The sequence below is a fragment of the Diabrotica virgifera genome, chromosome 7, assembly GCF_917563875.1.
Source record: "Diabrotica virgifera virgifera chromosome 7, PGI_DIABVI_V3a".
Classification (NCBI taxonomy): Eukaryota; Metazoa; Arthropoda; class Insecta; order Coleoptera; family Chrysomelidae; genus Diabrotica; species Diabrotica virgifera.
In genome coordinates this window covers 41,032,254-41,053,841 of record NC_065449.1, presented here as the reverse complement: position 1 = coordinate 41,053,841, position 21,588 = coordinate 41,032,254, and the positions used below count along the sequence as shown (strand labels likewise).

Genomic DNA, 21,588 nt, shown 5'->3' with positions numbered 1-21,588 from the left:
AACAAGAAGAAACTTTGGAAAAAAGAAGGTATAATTTGGATAGTTTGACCCAAGAAAGTACAAGAATACTATATCAACAAAGACTGGATGGCAAACTAATGAATATAACTGAAACATCAACAGTAGAGGAGGTATATAGGAACGTAGTCGTTAGCGGTAAAAAAGCTGCAGAAGAAGCACTCGGCTTTAACACTCAAAGACAAAGTGAAAAACTATGGTGGAACAAAGAAATAGAAGCACTCGTAGAAGAGAAAAAGCAAGCGTATATCAGATGGCGGAGCAGTAAACAACAAAAAGATAGAGATGAATACCTGGAACTCAAAAGAATAACAAGAAGAACAACAGTAAAAGCAAAAAGAGAAATGTGGGATAAGAAGTGCTAGAAAATTAATACCTACCTGGGAGGCAGAAAGTGTACAGAAACATGGAAGTTCCTCAATAAAATAAGAACTAACGAAAGGAAGAGCACAAACATTCAATTAATATCCACACAAAAATGGGAAAAGTACTATGGGGAACTCCTGACAGAAAATAGGGACGAATACTTAACTCAATCACCAACATAGGTTAACATTGAAGGAGAAGATATAACAATACAAGTGACAGAAATTAGAAAAGCTATAAAAGAACTGAAAAACGGTAGGTCTCCAGGACCAGGGGATATCCCAGCCGAAATAATAAAATGTGGATCACAAAAATTGTTTGAAACCGTCACTTGGTGCATAAATCAATTTTTAAATGGTTCTCCCGTACCCGACGAGTGGAAAATTGCTTATATTTCGTCGATACATAAGAAAGGAGATAAGCTTAAATGTGAAAACTATAGAGGGATATCAGTGACTAGTACATTCAGCCGTTTGTATGGACGAATAATTAGAGACCGCATTGAGAAGGAGTACAAAGACCAAGAGGAAGAAGAACAATCCGGTTTTCGAACAGGAAGAAGCTGTACTGATAATATCTTCTGCCTCAAACAACTAATAGAAAAAAAATTAAGCACAAATCAAGAAACCCACCTCATGTTTATTGACTTGCAGAAGGCGTACGATACAGTTCCTGTAAACAAACTCTGGAACGTGTTACGACAGACGAATATTAGTGTCACCTTAATAAAAGCCTTAAGAAATTTGTATGAAGGGTCAACATCACAAATAAAAACTGGAAACAGATTATCGCAAAGCTTCCTGGTTAATAAAGGTCTACGTCAGGGGTGTTGTGTATCACCGACCTTATTTAAAATATATGTTGCAAAAGCATTGAAAGAGTGGAAACGAAAATGCAGAGGCATGGGCGTAGACCTTGGAGAGATTTGCTTATATACATTGCAGTTTGCTGATGACCAGGTTGTTATAGCAAACGATAAAGATGATTTAGAGTACATGGCAAGGAAATTACAAGAAGAATATAGAAAGTGGGGACTAGAAATTAATACAGAAAAAACAAAATACCTGCCAATAGGTACCGAACTATCGAACATCACATTAGAAAATAATGAAATCATCATGCCCTGCGACCATTACACATATCTAGGAATCGTTTTTGACACAACGGGGAAAGATGATGAAGAAATAAAGAGAAGAATAACACAATCCATAAAATCAATAGGTTGTCTAAACAGCGTACTGTGGAATCATGAAATAGGAAAAAGAAGAAAACACAATATCTACGAATCTCTTATTAAAAGCAGTCTATTGTACGGAGCACAAACTTGGCGGATAACCGAAAACAACAGAAGAAAACTGGAGGCAGTAGAAATGGACGCTTTTAGAAGATCAGTAGGAGTGTCATGCAGAGAGAGAATACGTAATGATGAGATAAGGCAGCGAATGGGGGTTGACGGCTCTCTAACAACAGACATAGAAAGAAAACAGCTGATATGGTACGGACACGTCCAGAGGGTGGATAACTCAAGACTCCATAAAATAATTATGCAATGGGTACCACCAAACCGCAGAAAGAGAGGAAGACCCAAGAAATCTTGGAGAGAGGGATTAACGAAGGCGATGAGCGCAAGAGATCTTAGAGAGGGCCAATGGGATGATAGAGTGTCATGGAAATTAGGCATCGGACAACGTCGCAAGACGTTTTAAACCGATTGATATACGAGTATTCGTTACAAATCGTTACTTTTGTATAAAGTAATCATTTACAGTATTCGTTACTATGATTACTTTGATTACTTTTGTTACTTTTGTATTTGAGTACCGGTAATCATATCGAGAATCGCATTTCTCAGTATTTCGTATAAATATACGATCCGATAACAACGACCTTCACCGATCTATTTAATGGATAGAAATTCTGGATAATGGATTTATTATGTTAAAAATTATTAAAAACAAGGGGTGCCCGACATAATTTTGTCCAGACAAATTAATAATTAAAAATTATTTTAAAAAAAAACTACTAATTTTTTGGCACGGGCAGATATTATTTTAGGTTTATTGGATCATAACAATAAAATACACATATAGTCCAATTAATGAAGCTTAAAATAGGACAAAACCTCACAATTTTTACAGAATGGGTCGATTTGCTTGAAAATTTGAGAATAAGTAGTGGATAGTTCAAGGATCAAAATCTATATGATGCCAAAAGGCGCTTTTACCATGGGGGTGGTTGCCACCCCATGTCGGGGGTGAAAATTTTTTATTATATTTTAACCGCAAAAGTTGGTAAAACATTCAATCTAAGCAAAAAATGTTCTATACATTTTTTTGATAAAATTAATAGTTTTCTATTTATTCGCTATCGAAAGTGTTAGTTTTATATTAAAAAAATTAATGTTTTTAATCAGTTTTCTGCAAATAACTCAAAAAGTTTTTGTTTTATCAAAACAACTTTGCTTAACAAAAATGTACCTTCTGAAAAAATCAACAAAACCGTTTTTTTAAATTTTCTTTAAGACCAATAGTAATCGAGCTATACTTTATTATATGTTAGGTCTTCTTTGGCAAATGTTAAATATTGTAGTTTCAAAGTCAAAAGACGGGAAAACTATGCATTTTTCGAGGATCACTTGTTTAAACTAATTTGAAGTATTTAAAAATATATATCTTCAGAAATAAAAAAAGTCTTTAGCTCAAAAATTAGGTGGCTTATAATGAAAAGAATGTCAGACCGTATATTTTTCAGCGAAAAAGTGATCGAAAGCAAACCCCTAATCACCACCCTGATTAAAATTAGTCATTAGCCTTATTTCGTCTTCTTTACTTATGTATTATTAATAGGTTCTAGAAGTTTAACTGGTTTAGAATGATTAGAGTTAAAAAAAATGGAGTCAAAAGCAAATATCGAATTTTTGAAGTTTGGTAAAAAATTCCATTTCTTCCGAATAGAAAGATTATCATCAGAGATACAAAAAAATATTTAAATATAAAATTGTAGCTTATTTAATTTCCAAGAACATGGTTTACTGGTAATATGGTAATAACATGCAAAAATCACCTTTACCAACCCATTCAAAGTCACCACTTTTTGCGACTGAGTATTTTAAAAGGATTTGGTATTAACAGTCTTATAGATCTTGTAAAAACCTACAAAATTAGTTTTTAACAAACTTTCTAAGGTAAAAATTAAAAAGGTTACGGTTAAAAAATCAATATATTTTTTTCAAAAAAAAAAGGAAATCCAATTGGAAGCATAATAATGTAAGGTAGCTTTGCTTTTAGTCATTGGCCTTATTAATTCTCCTTTATTTATGTACTACTAATAGATTTTAAAAGTTTGACTGGTTTAGAATGATTAGTTTTTAAAAAACTAGAGTTAATAGCGAATAACGACTTTTTGTAGTTTGGTAAAAAATGCCATTTTCTTCAAAATAGAAAGATTAGCATCAGATATACGAAAAAATGTTTTTATATGAAATTGTTGGTTATTTAATTACCAAGAACTTGGTTTGAAAAAATTTTTTCTACGGCAAAAATTGAGTGAATGGTAAATGAGTATATATCGAAAAACATTGATTTTTCTATATAAAACTAACATTTTCGATAGCGAATAAATCGAAAAGTATTAATTTCATCAAAAAAATGTATAGAACGTTTTTTGCTTAGACTGAATGTTTTTATCAACTTTAGCAGTCAAAATATAATAAAAAATTTCCACACCTAAGATGGGGTGGCAACCGACCCCATGGTAAAAGCGCCTTTCGGTATCATATAGATTTTGATCCTTGAACTATCCACTACTTATTCTCAAATTTTCATGCAAATCGATCCATTCTGTAAAAATTGCGAGGTGAAATGCTTCGGTTCCTGGACTAATAGACCAAGAAAATTAGAAAAAAATAAATTATTTGTAGGGAGATAGTGAAACAGGAAAAAGTTTTCAATAGAAAAATGGGTGGAAATGCATTTTTATTTTCAAAGGAACTAAGACCTGTGAAATTGTGTGAATTATCTACCTCGACAAATCGTATGTATAGACATCTAATCTGTTTCTGGGTGCAGGCTTTGATAAATGATATACCTCCCTCTGTTTCAGCTACTTATCAGCGCTACCTGTAATCCTGTAAAACTCTTCATAGCCTTCGCCCTTCATAGATAAAATTTTAGTTAACTGTACTGATACCGAACACTCGTGGAATACCGGTCCGATTCCGATATCAACCGATTGTTGTAGATACAACACTCAAAATAGGTACTCACTCTGATACGCACTGGCGTAGCGTAGTGGGGGCGGGAGGGGCGGCCCGCCCCGGGCGGCTCTTTTTAGGGGGCGGCAAAACTTAACAATAAATAATAAAAATATTTTGTAAATATTTGAAGCATTTTATATTTTTATCGCAACTACAAATTCGGACCAATTGAAAGGAGCACATAATTTTTCTTTACTTATTTTGTGACCCTTTTCTTTGAATATTTTGTAGCGACTGGCAACAACGTCTATACTGACTTGTGGGAATTCCCCGTTTATGACTAACAATCAGCACAACTTTTTCGGCACTTAAGAACGTTGCTCTTCTTTTTTTTTTTTCTCATCGACACATCGTTGGGAAGTTCTGATAGCAGCTACAGGCAAAAGAAGGATTAAATACACGCGGTGGAGTGCAAGAAACGATGCCGTAAATGTGACATAGCAGCATTACAAAGACATTCTCGTCACTTTGGAAAAATTGACAGAGGCATGTGAAAGCTTAAACACTAGGACAGATGCAGGTGCTTTACTAGTTTCGATACAGTCATTTTCATTTCTTTGTTTTTTGGGCCTGTGGCAACCGGTGCTACATGAAGTGAATGATGCACAAAAATATTTACAAACAAGGGGACTTGACATAAGATTGTGAGCTCAGAAAGTAAATGATTTGCAGATGATATTGACAGAGAAAAAGAGAGAAATGAGCAAATGGCGCTGTAGGTTATGTAAAAATATGTGTGACGAACTTGGAATTTCCATAAAACCTCGGAGCCACATAACAAGAAAGCATATTTTTGATGACGGAACTAGAGGTGCTAACTTGTCTTGTGAAAATGAGTTGAGACGAAAGCTGTTTTCTTCGTTAGATAGAGTTATTGTAGAAATTCGTGAGCGTTTTCAACAGCTACAGAATTTAACGTATAAGTTTGTTTATCTAACGTCGGCTATATTATTAGATCCAGACAACACTGAATGTAGAAATTTAATGTAGACTACGCATCTGACGAAATTGACGAGCAGGGTTTCAAGCTATAAAAACTTCGACTGCGGACTTTCGTTCCTGCTGCAGGCAACGAAATTGATTAATGCAGATTCACTTGAATTATTTAAATTTATTGTTAAATCCAAGCTGGAAGGTACTCTGCCCAATATTTTAATAATATTCCGAATATTTTTCACAGTTGCTGTAAGCAATGCCAGCTGTGATAGGAGTTTTTCAAAATTGAAATTGATTAAAAATTATTTAAGATCGACAATGAGTACTCTAAGACTAACTAACTTGGCTATTTTGTCTATTGAGCAAGAGGTGTGTGATGCGATAGACATTGACAGTGCAATAAAAACCTTTGCTCTTAAAAAAAGTAAACGTATAAATTTTTAATTGAAGACTTAAGTTTTGTTTTTAACTCCAACAAGTACTCATATTGCTTTTCAGTAAAGATAAAAATATAACATTATAGTACCGTTCTAGTTCTAATTAACAATTGATTTTATTTAACGTTGTCGATCGTCAAGGTGTAGGTACCTATTCTTATGCTACTAATAAGTTATATCAATGTACTGTTATAATACCTAAGTTATATCAATGTATCTAATTGGTCAAAGTAAAAGGATTTTTGTATTAATAAACGTGATGGTCAAACTTAGATAAACTTTTTTATTTAAGATCCAACCTGTATAATGCAAAATAATGATGACTGTTCCCGCCGAAAAGTTCTCTATAATTGTATGTATTGTATCGTATACATTATATAATAAATTAAAATACCTAAATAAAAGGGCGGCAAAATTGTCTTCCGCCCCGGGCGGCCGACACTCACGCTACGTCACTGCTGATACGATTGGTACGAAGTAACGAAGTAATCAGAGTAATCAAAATAATCAAAGTAACGATTTGCCTCTCTGTATAGTAATCGTTACTTTGAGTATTCGTAAGTAACGAGTACTTTGTAACGAATAGTTACTTTTCAACATCACTACTTCTGAATGCCGGCTGGCTAGAATTATTTTGGCCTTCCTCGCTTCCTTCTTTCCCTTGGTGTCCATTTTAAAATTTGTTTTGGCAGTCTGGGACGTCCATTCTTTCTACATGACCATACCAGATCAGTTGCCTTTTTTAAATTTCATCTATTATAGTTGAATTGACTCCTGATTTGGTCATTTTGTAATCTTTCAAGCCATGCCTTGATTTTTTAACTTAGCTGATCTTCTCGAGAAGTCCACTTCCAATACAAGTAGGCGTCGCCGTCGTTCCAGGGATTTAGTTTCCATGTGTCGCATCTATAGAGCACTATACTTTTAAAAATGGAGTTAAAGATGAGATGTTTTCTTTGATTTGAAAATTCTTTTCACCATCTCATAGCATCGGGTTTAGGCATCCAATCAACAATAAATTATATGACAAAATGATATATACTATCAAACTATTTTAGGATATCCGGTGCTACGACAACATACATTCTTAATGAGATATTGCGCAGTGACGATTCCAGAATCCGAGATATAGCTGAAAGCCATGATTGGTATATCTTCCCAGTTATTAATCCAGACGGATTTGAATTTACTCATACCACGGTAAGGAAATTGTCATATTTTATTAATAGCTTCGGTTTGTTCTTAATATTTGATCCATTCAGCTGCGATAAATATTAGTAGTACCCTGTCCTGTTTTCGATAATACTAAATATGACTATGAATTAAAATATGACTATGAATTAAAAATAATACTTTAGATCTATAAGATTATATTGACCAGACGGGAAACTATTTATTTATAAAGCAGTCAATGAGGGTATGTAGCTCCGAATTCTATCCTACTATATCGATTTACGTGATATTTTCATAGTAAGTAGGGAATATCTCAAGAAACAAAGTTTACCCTATACCGATGTGTGGTTTTGTCTTGGTGGCGGTTCCCACCCCTTCTCGGGGGTGGAAAATTTTTTGCTTAAATAACTACGGAAGTTCCTAGAAAACCTAATAATAAGCAAAAACTGTTCTATAATTTTTTTTCGAAACCTAAATACTTTTTGAGTTATTCCTGCTTGAAAATTGGCCATTTTCATTGAAACAACACCTTTTCAAACGGATTTTTGCGAATACCTAAAAACTATGCATCTAACTAAAAAAACTGTATAAGACATTTTTGTAGCTTACAAAATAACAAAGATATTCTTTCCTTTATGAATCTTCTAATTATAACACAAAAAGAGATATGGTAAGTGAAAATAACTTGTTTTCTTGGTGCATGCTCAAAGCAGTGTATTTAACTTGAAATAACAGAAAAATAGTTGATTTTAGGTGTATAATGCTACCAATAACTTTTATTGTGCATGAAAAAACCTTTAAAATAGGCAATATTAAATGTCGATTACATTCAAACTATGCGAGATAAACTGTAAAAATTTGATGACTAACGTATTTTTAAAAAAATCGGTCGATTTTATGTATATAATGCTACCAATACCTTTTATTGTGCTTGAAAAGTCCTTTCAAATAAGCAATATTAAATGTCCATTACATTCAAACTAAGCGAGATATGCTGCAAAAAATTGATGACTAACGACTTTTAAGAAAAAAATTGAGAAATATATTTAACCCCTCATCCACAAGAATGGCATGCATCTTATTTTTTATAACAGTATCTCTTATCATTTTCAAGTTACATGGAGAAAAAGAAGATTTTTAAGAAAATTTAAATATGCGCTCTATAATTTGATATTATTTTTTTCAAAAACCTTTCTTTTTAAACCTGCTCAACTTTTTGAACATAAAAATGACACTGTAGTAAAATGTATTGTAGAAGGAAAACGATGCATTTAAATTCTTGTGGGTGAGGGGTTAAATACACTTCTCAATTTTTTTCTTAAAAGTCGTTAGTCATCAAGTTTTTGCAGCATATCTCGCTTAGTTTGTATGTAATCGACATTTAATATTGCTTATTTGAAAGGACTTTTCAAGCACAATAAAAGGTATTGGTAGCATTATGCATATACCTAAAATCGACCGTTTCTCTGTTATTTCAAGTTGAATACACTGCTTTGAGCATGCACCAGAAAAACAAACTCTTTTTACCTACCATATCTCTTTTTGTGTTATATCTAGAAGATTGAAGAAGGAACGATTCTCTTTGTTTTTTTATGAGCTACCAAAATGTTTTATATAATTTTTTTAGTTAGATGCATTGTTTTTAAGGTATTCGCGAAAAACCGTTTGAAAAGGTGTTATATTTCAATGAAAATGGCCAATTTTCAACCACGAATAACTCAAAAAGTATTGAGTTTTCAAAAAAAAATTATAGAACAGTTTTTGCTTAGAATTGATTTCTCTAGCAACTTCCGTAGTTGTTAAACCAAAAAAATTTCCACCCTCGATAAGGGGTGGGAACCGCCCCCACGACAAAAGCACACATCGGCATAGGGTAAACTTTAAATAAGGAGATATTTTCAGGCTATTCCTAAAATTTCATTAAAATCCATGCAGTGGGATAGAATTCGGAGGTAATAACCTGTTATTGCTCTCATTGACTGCCCTATTAGGCAAATCTTGTGAGATGTTATGAGCCATATATTCGTACGAGTGGTTAGGTTTCATCCGTCCACCCAGTCCGATATTTATTTTGACTGTGTTACGTGTTACGCCAACAACAGGTTCTGATCTTATGAATGTTTATTTTCCCTACCCTGAAAAGTAAGTCCACTTTTTCGTTTCCTTCAATACCATTATGTCCATGAACCCAGAGTAAACTTACATTGTTAGTGTTACTGATTCGAATGAGATTCTCAATGGGACGGTCCCAAGCTATCAAAAATAATTTTTATATATTTGTCCGTGACGTTCTTTATAATTAGTTCATGCAGGTACATTTCTATTGCATAGATTTCGTCTTGGAAAATAGTATAGGCACCATCTAGGCTTTCGCTAAGGCTTAGCCTCGGTTTCTCTCCGTATACCCTAGCTCCAACACGTTCTGCGCTTATAGAGCCATCTGTATACGAACCTTGATATATCATTATAAATTTCGTTTTAACCAACTCCTATTCTCCCCTTTCTGAAAAGCTGCTTTTCTAAATTATATTTAGGTTGCATTGGATCTGTTACCAAATTTTAGAACTCTGGATGATTTTTAATTATTTTTCATGATTTGATTCTGATATTCTTTTGTCCTGCTATCTGGCACATTATCTGATTTCTGAACGCTTCTACCTTTTACATAGGTATTTGGAATAAAATAATCTTGCGTCATATTTTGGAATTATAATTCTGACAAAATTCTTATATAGCCACATCGGTTTGTGTATTAAACGCCATGTTTTTCCACATATATTTCGACATGCCCAAAGGAAAAACTTTACTTTATTGGAGATTCTTACCAAATGGACATTCACCTCTTTGACAGTATCTCCATAAAAGGCGAACATCTAGATGTTAAATAAGTTATGACTCCTTGTGAAGAAGCCAGACTGAAGACGTTCATATATTGATACTTCATACAGCACAAGTAAAAACTTCGTTTGTACAATGGTATAAAAAGTTTATTGAAAAACTATTAAAGAGTCATCCAAAAGGATTCGAAAAACGTTTTCGATTTAGATCAGATCATCTTCAGTGCCTGGAATTTGCGAATCGTTTTGGATGACTTTTTAATAGTTTTTCAATAAACTTTTTATACCATTGTACAAACGAAGTTTTTATCCCAGCTACTGGGATTTTTCCATTGATTTTTTTTTTTGTATTGATACTTATTTCTTTGTAGAACCGTATGTGGAGAAAAACACGTACTGATTATGGGCAAGGAGAAGAATGTAGAGGTGCTGATCCCAACAGAAACTGGGATTACAAATGGAATGAAGGCGGATCAACTGACGATCCATGCGATGAAATTTATGCTGGGCCTAAAGCATTCTCCGAAATTGAAACTAGAACCTTATCTGAGTATATGAGCACAGTGGTGGACGAACTATTACTTTTTATAACATTCCATTCGTTTTCCGAATTAATCCTTTTACCTTATGGTTACACTGACGAACATTTAGACAATTACAATGTAACCGTAAGTATATTAGATATACTTACTCAAAAAGAATATAAAATTACAACAACGTGGAATGAAGTAAACACTTCTGTTGTATGTAGGCATATCGCACCCTCAGTGCAAGACTGCAGTAACTCAACATTTTATGAAAATGAAGTAATCATGGAATTCGATTGTAAACATGCATATCTATCCCCTGTAAAACTTTAGTAACTTTCAAATGCTTAATGGGCTAAATATTACAACAACAACAGTTTAACTATTTTCCGTTTTTGAACATAAGTTCCGTGCAAAACTGTTGTAACTCTAATTTAACAGAGTTACAACAGTTTCGCACGGAACATTGCAACGGATTCGATAACAAGCAATGAAAAAATAAGATATTTGTTATTTTAATATCTATATCTGTGGTGTTTAATTTTAATATACAGAGCGTCTACGTAATCCATTAACGGCTGAGACAATAAACAAAGATTTTCGAGACCAATCTATTGATGTAAATTTTATGTCCTTTGTGTAATACAGTAAAACCTGTCAATAACGGTCACTAAAAATGACAGAACTATTGGCCGATATAAAAAGGTGGCCGCTAATACCAGGTTTTGTAGTCCAAAAATTTTGGTTTGGGGAACTTTGAAGCTGGCCGGCTAGTTCAGGTGACCGGTTTTGACAGGTGGCCGTTAACACAGGTTTTACTGTATTATATTTATTTTCCATAAGATTTTAAAAGGAAAAACAGTTATCTTAAAACTTGTGTATTGACAATACTGAGAGGTCAAAAATATCCTCAGAAAACTTGCCAAAGAACAGCCAAAAATTCAAATGGCCAAAAAAAAAAATTTGGTATACTTATGCCATTCGGATATGATACGAGAAGCCCACCATAGTTTTTATAAAAATATTTTGGCACAAGATGATGTACGAGAAGAGGACAACTACGGTAAAACCTGTCAGCAACGGCAACTAAAAATGAAAGAACTATTGGCCGATATAAAAAGGTGGCCGCTAATACCAGGTTTTGTAGTCCAAAAATTTTGGTTTGGGGAACTTTGAAGCTGGCCGGCTAGTTCAGGTGGCCGGTCTTGACAGGTGGCCGTTAACACAGGTTTTACTGTACATAATTGGTTTGGGTAATTTTTAAACTGGCCGTTAGTACAGGTGGCCGTTGTTGGCAGGTGGCCGGTAACACAGGTTTTACTGTAAAAGTAAATGTGTCTACGCTTTTTACAATTTTCTCCGTGCAAAAGTGTTGTAACTTTGAAATTCCAAATTTTTTTTGCGTTAATATTATTTTATTTAAATTTCTATTTTTGGTTAATGTAATATAGGCTGAAAAGCATGCAAAATCATAATTAAATGTTAATTTTTCTTAAAATTTGTGTCTTATTTCACCGATATTAGCACGAAAATAAACAAAATCGTCTTTATCTCGAAACTTACTTATTTTGACTTACTGCAGTCTTGCACTGAGGGTGCGATATGAATTTATTAAAAATCTCAGAGTTGGTTGGTAACTTCTCACTTGAACACAAGTATGTACTTACTTGTGCAATTTTCGAGCAAGGATGAAATACATTCTCATGTGATCTGTAAAATCTTAAGACATCGACTTAATAATGTCGACTACTTTTTAATATAGAATGTAACAATAACGTAATTTAGAGGTTTTTATACCTATTGAAATGACTAGTTACAATTACTTGTACACTGGACGTTTACACTGATGATGGTCAGTTTAACCGAAAACGTTTTGTACTTCCACTCCCTTGTGGATAAATTTTAATGATTTGTAATAAATTTATATGCCTACATACAACAGAAGTGTTTACTTCATTCCACGTTTTTATATTGAACTATACAGCCAACTACAGTGTTTACTTCCTTTTTAAAGTTTTAAAATTACAAATTATTTCTCTTTTCGTTCAGAGCAGACTATATACCTCTTCGATGATCCCTAGTGAAGGTGAAACGTACGTAAGAGGTTGATGTTTTTTTCCTTCTGGAAGCCCTCCCCGTATGCACCCCGAATACACTGCAGCCTTTTGACTTATACATAGTGCTTTCTCCATTTGTTCTCATAATACGCAATCCAATATAATAGTGCCCTTCACTAACCTGTAAAGGTCCAGGTTGATGTTTTTTTCCTTCTGGAAGCTCTCCCCGTATGCACCCCGAATACACTGCAGCCTTTTGGCTTATACATAGTGCTTTCTTCCATTTGTTCTCATAATACGCAATCCAATATAATAGTGCCCTTCACTAGCCTGTAAAGGTCCATTGGGTTGGTGCCATATACTTTCGGAATTGGTCTGCAATCTCCATATTATATGGCTTGTCTCTTGCAGTCCGGATCCTCGCAATCACACAATATATGTTTGACTGTCTCGGTGTCCCTATTGTATAGTCTGCAACTGAGATCTGCCTTAAATTTATAGTCCTATCGTGTGTAGATATCCTTTTACTGGAGAGTGTCCTGTCCAGTTAGGAAACCTATAGTGATTTTGAGCAGATTTTTGTTCATTCTGAGCTGCTCTTCAGTTCTTTTTGCGCATGTCTGAGGTACAAATCTCTTCGCATGCTTTTACGTGGGAATTTTTTCCAAGTATTGTTTGTGTTGTCTTCCTATCCAGCCTCTTTATCGGTCTCTGATTGTACTTTTCGGCAATCCCAGTGTCGATTCTTGACCGAAGTATCTTGTTGCTTATCCTCGTCTAGGAAGTTAGTCAGCTTTCTCATTGCCAGCGATCCCTTCACGTCCAGGCACCCAAATTAGTTTTACCTCATTATGTTCCACCAGGGTGTCAAGTTCTTCGCAGCATTCCCATACAATCATTGAGGTTATCCTTGGGTTCTTTAAAGCCCTCAAGATCACTTGGCTATCTGAATAGATATTGATTCCCTTATTAGTAAAATTCCTCAATCTGTTTATCCGTGCAGAGCGCAGGATTGCATATACCTCTGCCTGAAATACAGAGGTATGTTCTCCTAGTGAAATGAGACCGTTATAGTCCCTATCCTCACTACGTACTTATGATTCCGAATCATCTTCTGTCTTGAACCCATCTGTACACCAGATGTGGCTCTCATGCTTCAGATGTCTGCCAGGATCTTCCCATACCTCCCTGGAGAGTATTTCCAGCCACCTTAAAAGGTATTTCCATTTTATTGTTTGGGGATTGAATGGTTTGTTATCATCTCCCATATCGTATCCCGCATATACTCTTGATGCTGCAGTGTCCTTTGCCCACTGCAATTTTGCTTTTATTTTCCTGCAGTCTATGTAAACCCATCCTTACCTCGCCCTTCACTATGATGTGTAAGGTAGGAAGGTCTAGTAAAGCATCCATTGTTGCAGTTGGTGTGCCTTTCATTGCACATGTTATGCTGAGATAGACAAGCCTTTGTGTCTTGCCCACCTTCTCTATAGCATTTCCCTGCTACCTCTTTGGCCACCAGACGAATGCTGGCTGCCCACGTTATTGTGGGCTTTACCATCATGTTATATATCCAATACCTCATGGCTCGATTAAGTCCCCATGTTATGCCATATGTGCGTCTGGTCACTATTAAAGTGGCCATCAGTCTTTTGGTTATTCGTTGTAGGTGTTGATTCCAGGTAAGTCTCGAGTCTATTATGACTCGGAGGTATTTTACATCCCTCTCTACCTTTAGGGAAATCCCCATGAGATTCACAGGTCCTATTCCCTCTAAATTTCTCCTTCTGATGAAGGCTACTCTTTTGGATTAGTGAGGACTTACGGGCAATCCTACCTCACTTGTCCATTTTGATACTACGTTCAGGGCTTGTTGCATATTATCCCTGACCGTTGTATTAAACTTTTCCTGTGCCAGAATGACGAAATCATCTGCAAAGCCCAGGATATTATATCTTTTCCTATTGAGCGTTCCAATCAGCCCGTCGATAACCAGATTCCACATGAAGAGGCTGTTGATACTCTCTGAACGAATTGAAATATAAGACCATTTTCATTTCAATATATATTTATCTATTTTAGTATCCAGTAGCATTAAAGGCTGCTGAAGCATTGGCTGAAAGATACGGAACTGAATATACTGTAGGGGATATTGTTGAGACAGGTATTGGTAAGTATTCACGATAAAATAATTAAATTTTAGAATTGTTTTATTTGCCAATTTTAGAATATACTCTAAAATATATTTCACACCCTGACTTCAATAGCACGATAACCATAAAAAAATGGAAAATCTGTCTTTTCCTTAACTTGTTCCTTTAGGCGTTGTTTTCATTGTGGAATAATGTCATACACTTTAGTTATCTTAGAATCTGCATAGTGCGCCTGTGTCGTTATTAAAATTTCCAGTTTTGGCTCTTTCAGCGTTAGCAAGAGCGCTAAATCCGCTGGCTAAAGGCAGTTTACCTAACGCTGTGGTCGAGAGCAGATGTGTGATGAACACTGTTAATTTTTAAATTTTGCCCCAACATATGATAATGCATTTGTTAGCCACGAAAAATTACTCAATGTACTAGTATACTTTAGAAAACCAAAAACAATCATTTTTTACAAGAATTTTTTCTCAGAACCTTTTTTAAAAATGAACATAAAATTTTTTACATATCAATATCTAACTCTTAGACAGTACAAGAAAAATATATCTTTTTTCTATTTATGGACGTACACTAATATTGTAAAAGGCACAAAATTCGAGACCCCGAAAAATGATGGTGGACATTAATTGGGATATCAGATAATATGACCTGAGAATTGGGATATCTGAAACAAAAAATTCGTCCTACGTTTAAAAAAGGAAGGTTTCTTACGTGATAATTTACCACAGTTTCGCCAAAAAATAAAAACTAAATATTTTTTAACCATGAAAAACTGAAGAAAAACGAGCGATTTTTTTACAACAATTTTTCGAATTTCCGTAAAATCTCTCTTTTGCGGAATTTTTCACTAATGGTAGTAAACTGTCACGTAAGAAACCTTCCTTTTTCAAATGCCGTACGATTTTTTTGTCTCAGAGATCCCAATCCTGAGATTAACTCTCCGCCATCGGAACTACTTCTTTTCGAGGCCTCTATTTTTGTGCCCTCTACAATATTAGTTTACGTACATAAATGACAAAAGATATATTTTTTGTATTCTCTAAGAGTTAAATATTGATATGTAAAAAGTTTTATGTTCATTTTTAGTAAAGGTTCTGAGAAAAAAAATATTGAAAAAATGCTTATATATTTTTGGTCTTCTAAAGTGTACTAGTACCTCAAATAGAACCTGTGTTAAGGCAGGTGCATACACCCTAATCCTCAAATTTGCAGAACAGATTCCTTATCAATAGCGCTTTATCGTATTTTATTTTAAGGGTGAATTTCAGAATAAAGCAATATCAATAACTGAAAATAAATACCAGCATTAGAAAGATACACACATAGTCAACATGACTTCAAAATTTGGTTATATTGGAAAAGGAAGTTGTGGAGAAAAAAAATTAAGAGTTCACATAACATCTTGGTTTTTGCTCTCCTGAAATTATTGCGATCTCAGGATTATGGCACTAATGAAGTCGGAGTGCGATTTAGTTAAATATAGATAATATATCTTACTTTTTTTTTTATTTAGAAAAGATAAAGTCGCATCCACCCGAAGGTTATTAGCGACATTTCTGTAACATTTGTAACAATATTAAATAAAAAATTGGTAAAAACTAATTACAATTTTTAAACAATTAAACCTTTGGAGCAATAATTGGATTCCACGCACTAACACTTTATTTTTGAAATGAACTTTCTGATCGCTAGCGACACTCCGACACTCTCTTTCTGATACGTCATTAGTGATAACCTTACGCGCACTAATATTCTGCTTGTTCATATTTCCTTCTATGCCTATGTGGGATGGTATCCACAGGAAGTGGATTTTTCTGAAACTTTCTTGAGCTTCCATTAGTTCGGCCTTGATTCTTTTCTCAATGGGGTGTTTATGGTATATATTTTGCATAGCTTTGACTATGCTTAGAGAGTCGGAAAGGACTAGACAACAAGGGAGGTTTTTAATATTTACACGTTTGATGGCTTTAAACACACCAAAGAGCTCTGCAGTATATATGCTGGAATTTAGAGAAAGATGTTGGAGCATAGCAAAGCGATGGAAAAATCCATCAATATTCTTTGAAGTAGAAACTTGAATCTTAATGTTGACTTAATTGAGATGTGTCACTTTGCCAGTCCGATGCCTCACTACCAAGGTGTTTATAAAGGTTTTTCCTTAAGGACGTGAATTTGCGTTTTATAGATCTTTCCTTTAAATGGGGGTAAACTTCAGTGAGCATATCGGTCAAGGCTGGTAGGTCTGTGGTATATTCTTGAATCGTGGCTATAAGATCTGTTGATCCCGTTACATTCGTTAGGAGCATGTTAAGTTGATCAAAGTTTAGAGGGAAAGGTAGAGGGTGATTTTCTATGAAGTTTTTGGCAGGGTCAAGTAAGAGAGAATATGAGCGTTCAGAAGTGCTTGCTAAACTAAGTTTAGCTTTTTTAGATTTTGCTTGGACTTTAGGTGGTGGAAAAACGATAAGTTCTTTTGGAGATGGATCTGCTTCAGTTGCAATTATGTTACTGTCTTTATTTGATTTATCTACTTTGTTCGGTACCTCCGGGACATTATAAATAGACATTTGTTCACACTGAGAAGGGTTTGTATCATTGGGTGCTTGTGAAGATGTATTTGTTGCGCTGGATACCTATGCTTCATTATTTTGACTAAGGTTTAGTTAAGCTAGTGGTTTGGAGCACTGTGATGCAATGTGACCTGGTTTCTTACATCTAAAGCAAACTAAACTGTCTTGAGAAATGAATATTCTATATATAGTGTTGTCAAAGACAAGAGTAAATGACTCTGGTAGTGTTAGACTGTGGGGACTGATATAGATTTGCCTTCGAAATCTAAGGATGTGATTGTACTCAGGCATAGAAGCACTAATTTTGAGGAATGTCATGGGGGAGACAGGAAATATGCCGATTTTTTGTAACTCATTGATTAGCACGGCGTGCGGCATTGAAGGACATACGCCGGAGAGCACAAGTCGTTCCGCTGGTGTAACTAACCTTCTTGCTCTGACAATTTCACCTTGTATTTCTATTTGACCATGATTATTCATAAAATCATCCACTATTTGTTTATTGGATAAATATATACATATGCGATTATTAGATAATCTAGAAGAGAATATTATATTTTTCGGTTGAATTATAATTCCAAGTGGGAGAAGGTAGTCTTGAAGTTTGGTGTTTTCTAAGGCACTAAAGATAATTACTTGTGACTTTAAACGAAATTGGACTCTCGACGCTGCCAAAGAGTATGACTGTGATGCGTTTATTTGACTTTGATGGTCTTGTATTGTAGAACTGTTGTGTGATTCCATGTTTGAATTAATTTCGATAAACGTTAAGTGAAAAGTAAGTCCGACCCTGTACACCTGCTAAAACAGGTATATAGGTCTTTACTAAAAGCGGTTATTCTGCTGGTAAAACTAGATTTGTTTATTGACAACAATAAAAAATAATTGTAATTTGCTAAGTTTAATGCTAATTTAACTGGATATTAGGTAAAGAATTTGTACACTTACAGTTTATTTCAATATATCACTGAGATTCACAATTTATAACTTATATTAAACTTTGTTAATATTAAAAATATTCGGAGCCCACATTGAATACAACATTATGGTTATCGATGCAGGACCGGTCTCTCTATCTTACTTTTTCTTCTTCCTTAGTTACCGTCTTCTCTAAGGAGGTTGGTAATCGTCACGGCTATTTTCATTTTTGAGATTGCAGCTCTGAACTGCAATTATCCCACTTTCTCAGTTTGTTGAGCCGGGAGATACGTCTTCTTTCAATACTTCGTTTTCCCTGTATTTTCCCCGCATTATGGTTTGTAGCAACAAAATTTTTATCCCCTCTCATAACGTGGCCGAGATATTGTAACTTTCTTATCTTCATCATATTCCTGATTTTCTTTTCCATTTTCATCTTTCTGAGGACCTCAACATTTATTATTCTCTCTACCTAACTTATTTTTAATATTCTTCGGTAGGTCTGCATCTCGAATGCTTCAAGTCGATCGCTTATTTCTTTCTTTGCGGTCCAGTTCTGCACCCCATACAGCAGCACCGAAAACACATGAACGTAATATTCTTATTTACAGGTAAAAGCTAAGGTCTCTACTGCATTATACTTTTCTCATCTTGTTAAATGTTGCTCTATCTTGTTCAATTCTCATTTTTATTTCTTCTGTATACTTATTATTTTCATTAATGATTGTACCAAGATGTATTTTTTAACTTTTTCTATTAGCACCCCTCTTATGTTTAAAATGTCTTGTGATTGTGTTTTGGAAATTGTCATAAATTTTGTTTTATTAGCGTTAAGCGTTAGTCCGCTTTCCTCACTAACATTTACTACATATTAACTAATAGTGCATGTAGGTCTTGTATATTATCTGCAATTAGCTTAGTATCTTCGGAATATCTTACATTGTTATTGGGTCAGCCTTTGTCTTTTATTCTAATTGTTACATCTTCGAGTAATTTTTTAATTATTTCTTTGGAATATAGATTGAACAATAAGGGGGAGAGTATGCAAAACCTTGGCTTATGCCTCTTTTTATCTCTACTTCCTCCGAAAGTTCTGTACCTACTCTAACTTTTGGTGTTTGGTTAAAGTAGAAATGAGTTATTATTTTTAAGTCTTTTTATCAATGTGTTTATCTTTAAGCAACTGTATAAGATGGTGGTGTCGGACCTTATCGATTGCCTTATTGTAATCAATAAAACAAACATAGAATGGTTAGTTTACATCACGACATCTTTGCATTAGAACGTTAAATCCCAAGAATACCTCTCGTGTACCCATGGCCTTCCTAAATCCATATTGGATTTCAGTAATGTTTTAATCCACTTTTCTGAAAATTCTTAAATGGATAATTTTTAAGAATATTTTTTGTGTGTGACTCATTAGACTAATAATTATACGATGATCATTACATTCGCTTACATTCGTTTTTTTTTGGTAGTGTAATAAATATTGATTTCTTCCAAAAATGTTACTCTTCGTTAAATGGTTCAAAAACATTAACTACTTTATTTGCTTTATTAACATTATCTATATAATATTAAATATTTTTAAGGCATAGCCACAGGATCAAATATGGATTGGGTTAAAGGAGTTTACCAAGTACCATTCGCATATGCATATGAACTTCGTGATCAAGGAGAATATGGATTTATTCTACCACCAGAACAGATTATACCCAACTGCTTGGAAGTACTAGATTCCCTTCTCACTATTTTAGAAGAAGCTGATAAAATATACCAAAGTTAAAGATTATACATGATGTAAATAAAAATATTTTAAATTATTTTATTTTTTATTATTTTTTTTTTAGTACGATTCTTACTTTAGAATAAAATAATTTACCAGCAGAACGTTAAGACGTATTCTAAGAATGGTTTTTTATAACTCGTTTTTGGAGTTTTCGCAGAACTGGATTAGCCTGTATAGATCAGTATCGGTAAAAAATATATAAAAATTTTTTATTAAAAACTCCTTTATTCTTCCGATGACCAACCTTTTTTTGTTACACGGATGACCCAGCGGGGGGAATGACCCCAGGTCAAAAATGTCAAAAATGACAATTATTAACAAAAAAATGAAGTTTTTTTTATGGCATGGACTTTATGTCATTCAGCCAGTCACAACATGAGTATAAGTGTCATGTGTAGTGTGTATGTTTAGTAAATGACTTGTTACTTTGCAAAGTCGACGTCATTAGGGTAAAACTACTTGGAATTACGCATAATAGACGGTATTTTACTAAACATCAACTTCAGAATATATTTTTTATTTGTAAAATATAGGGAATTTTTTTTATTTTAAAATATGAGGATATCTAGAATGATATGAAAGTAAAATAAAAAAATCATGAGTTGAAAATTGAAAATACTTTTGGATTTATTAAAGAGAAACATACGCTGGGGTCACAATTTCCCCCGCTTAGTCATCCGAAGGTTATAAAAGGTACGGTAGGGGAGCAAAATATGCTAAATGTGCAGTCACTCGAGCGTTATGCGGACCTATTGGGATGTGAAGAGTAGGTCCTAAAACCAAAAAAAAGTAAGTAAAGTTTTCCATTTTAGTGGGAACTTTCCGTTTTACATTTAATTTTCCATGTCAAACAATCGTTTTTTGTAGATTATAGCGCCATCTATCCATAATCCGAAAAAATGTCTCGAATAAAAGTTACTTGTTTTTACGTAAGGAATCCAAATCTGCAATAAAAAATGGGGCATCCCATTTAAAATTTTAAAGTAACCCCCCGCCCACCTCCTTTGGGGGTCGTGTTTGGTGCCATTCAATAGATTTTTCAACAATTTTGAATAAGTGTATCTTTCAGTTTATCGATCTGATGTCCATTTCGATCTGATGTGGGAAGTCGTGTTTGGTATCATTCGATAAATTTTTGAAAAATATAGAGCATGTATTTTTTAGTTTTTCGATCTGTTATTCATTTCGCGAAATATTCGCTTTTTTCTTTTGAAACTTTGAGACTCACCCATTTCCTTACACCCCACCCCGCTCAAATCGTCAGATTTTTGAAATATACACTGTTTTGCATGTACTTAACTTGCCTTATCTTGATCTGACGATTTCGAGTATTTTTAAGGATAGATTTTTTCGGCCCCCCTTAACGAACTCCCCTGCATTAAGAGCCAATATATGGTAGAGGTACATTTTCAGGGTACAAGGTTTCTCCCCATGTACTAATCTGAAGCGCTCGAGTAACTGCAAAAATCCCCGCTTGGGCTCCCCTACCAGTATATTTATTTAAAAGAATCCTTTCCGGCCTACATCACAGAACTTTGTCAGAATATTC

The 21,588-nt window shown here is 34.3% G+C and overlaps 1 protein-coding gene across 1 annotated transcript in view; it reads left to right on the top strand.

Annotated features, from left to right (window-relative positions):
- LOC126888498 (uncharacterized) overlaps positions 1 to 20,073 on the top strand; it is a 157,878-nt gene extending 137,805 nt beyond the window's left edge. The window contains exons 11-14 of the mRNA XM_050656835.1: positions 7,071 to 7,212; positions 10,394 to 10,690; positions 14,689 to 14,776; positions 19,843 to 20,073. Coding sequence (XP_050512792.1) covers positions 7,071 to 7,212; positions 10,394 to 10,690; positions 14,689 to 14,776; positions 19,843 to 20,036 — 721 coding nt within the window. The 3' untranslated portion in view covers positions 20,037 to 20,073. The remainder of the gene's footprint in view (positions 1 to 7,070; positions 7,213 to 10,393; positions 10,691 to 14,688; positions 14,777 to 19,842) is intronic.
- Positions 20,074 to 21,588: the final 1,515 nt, after the last annotated feature.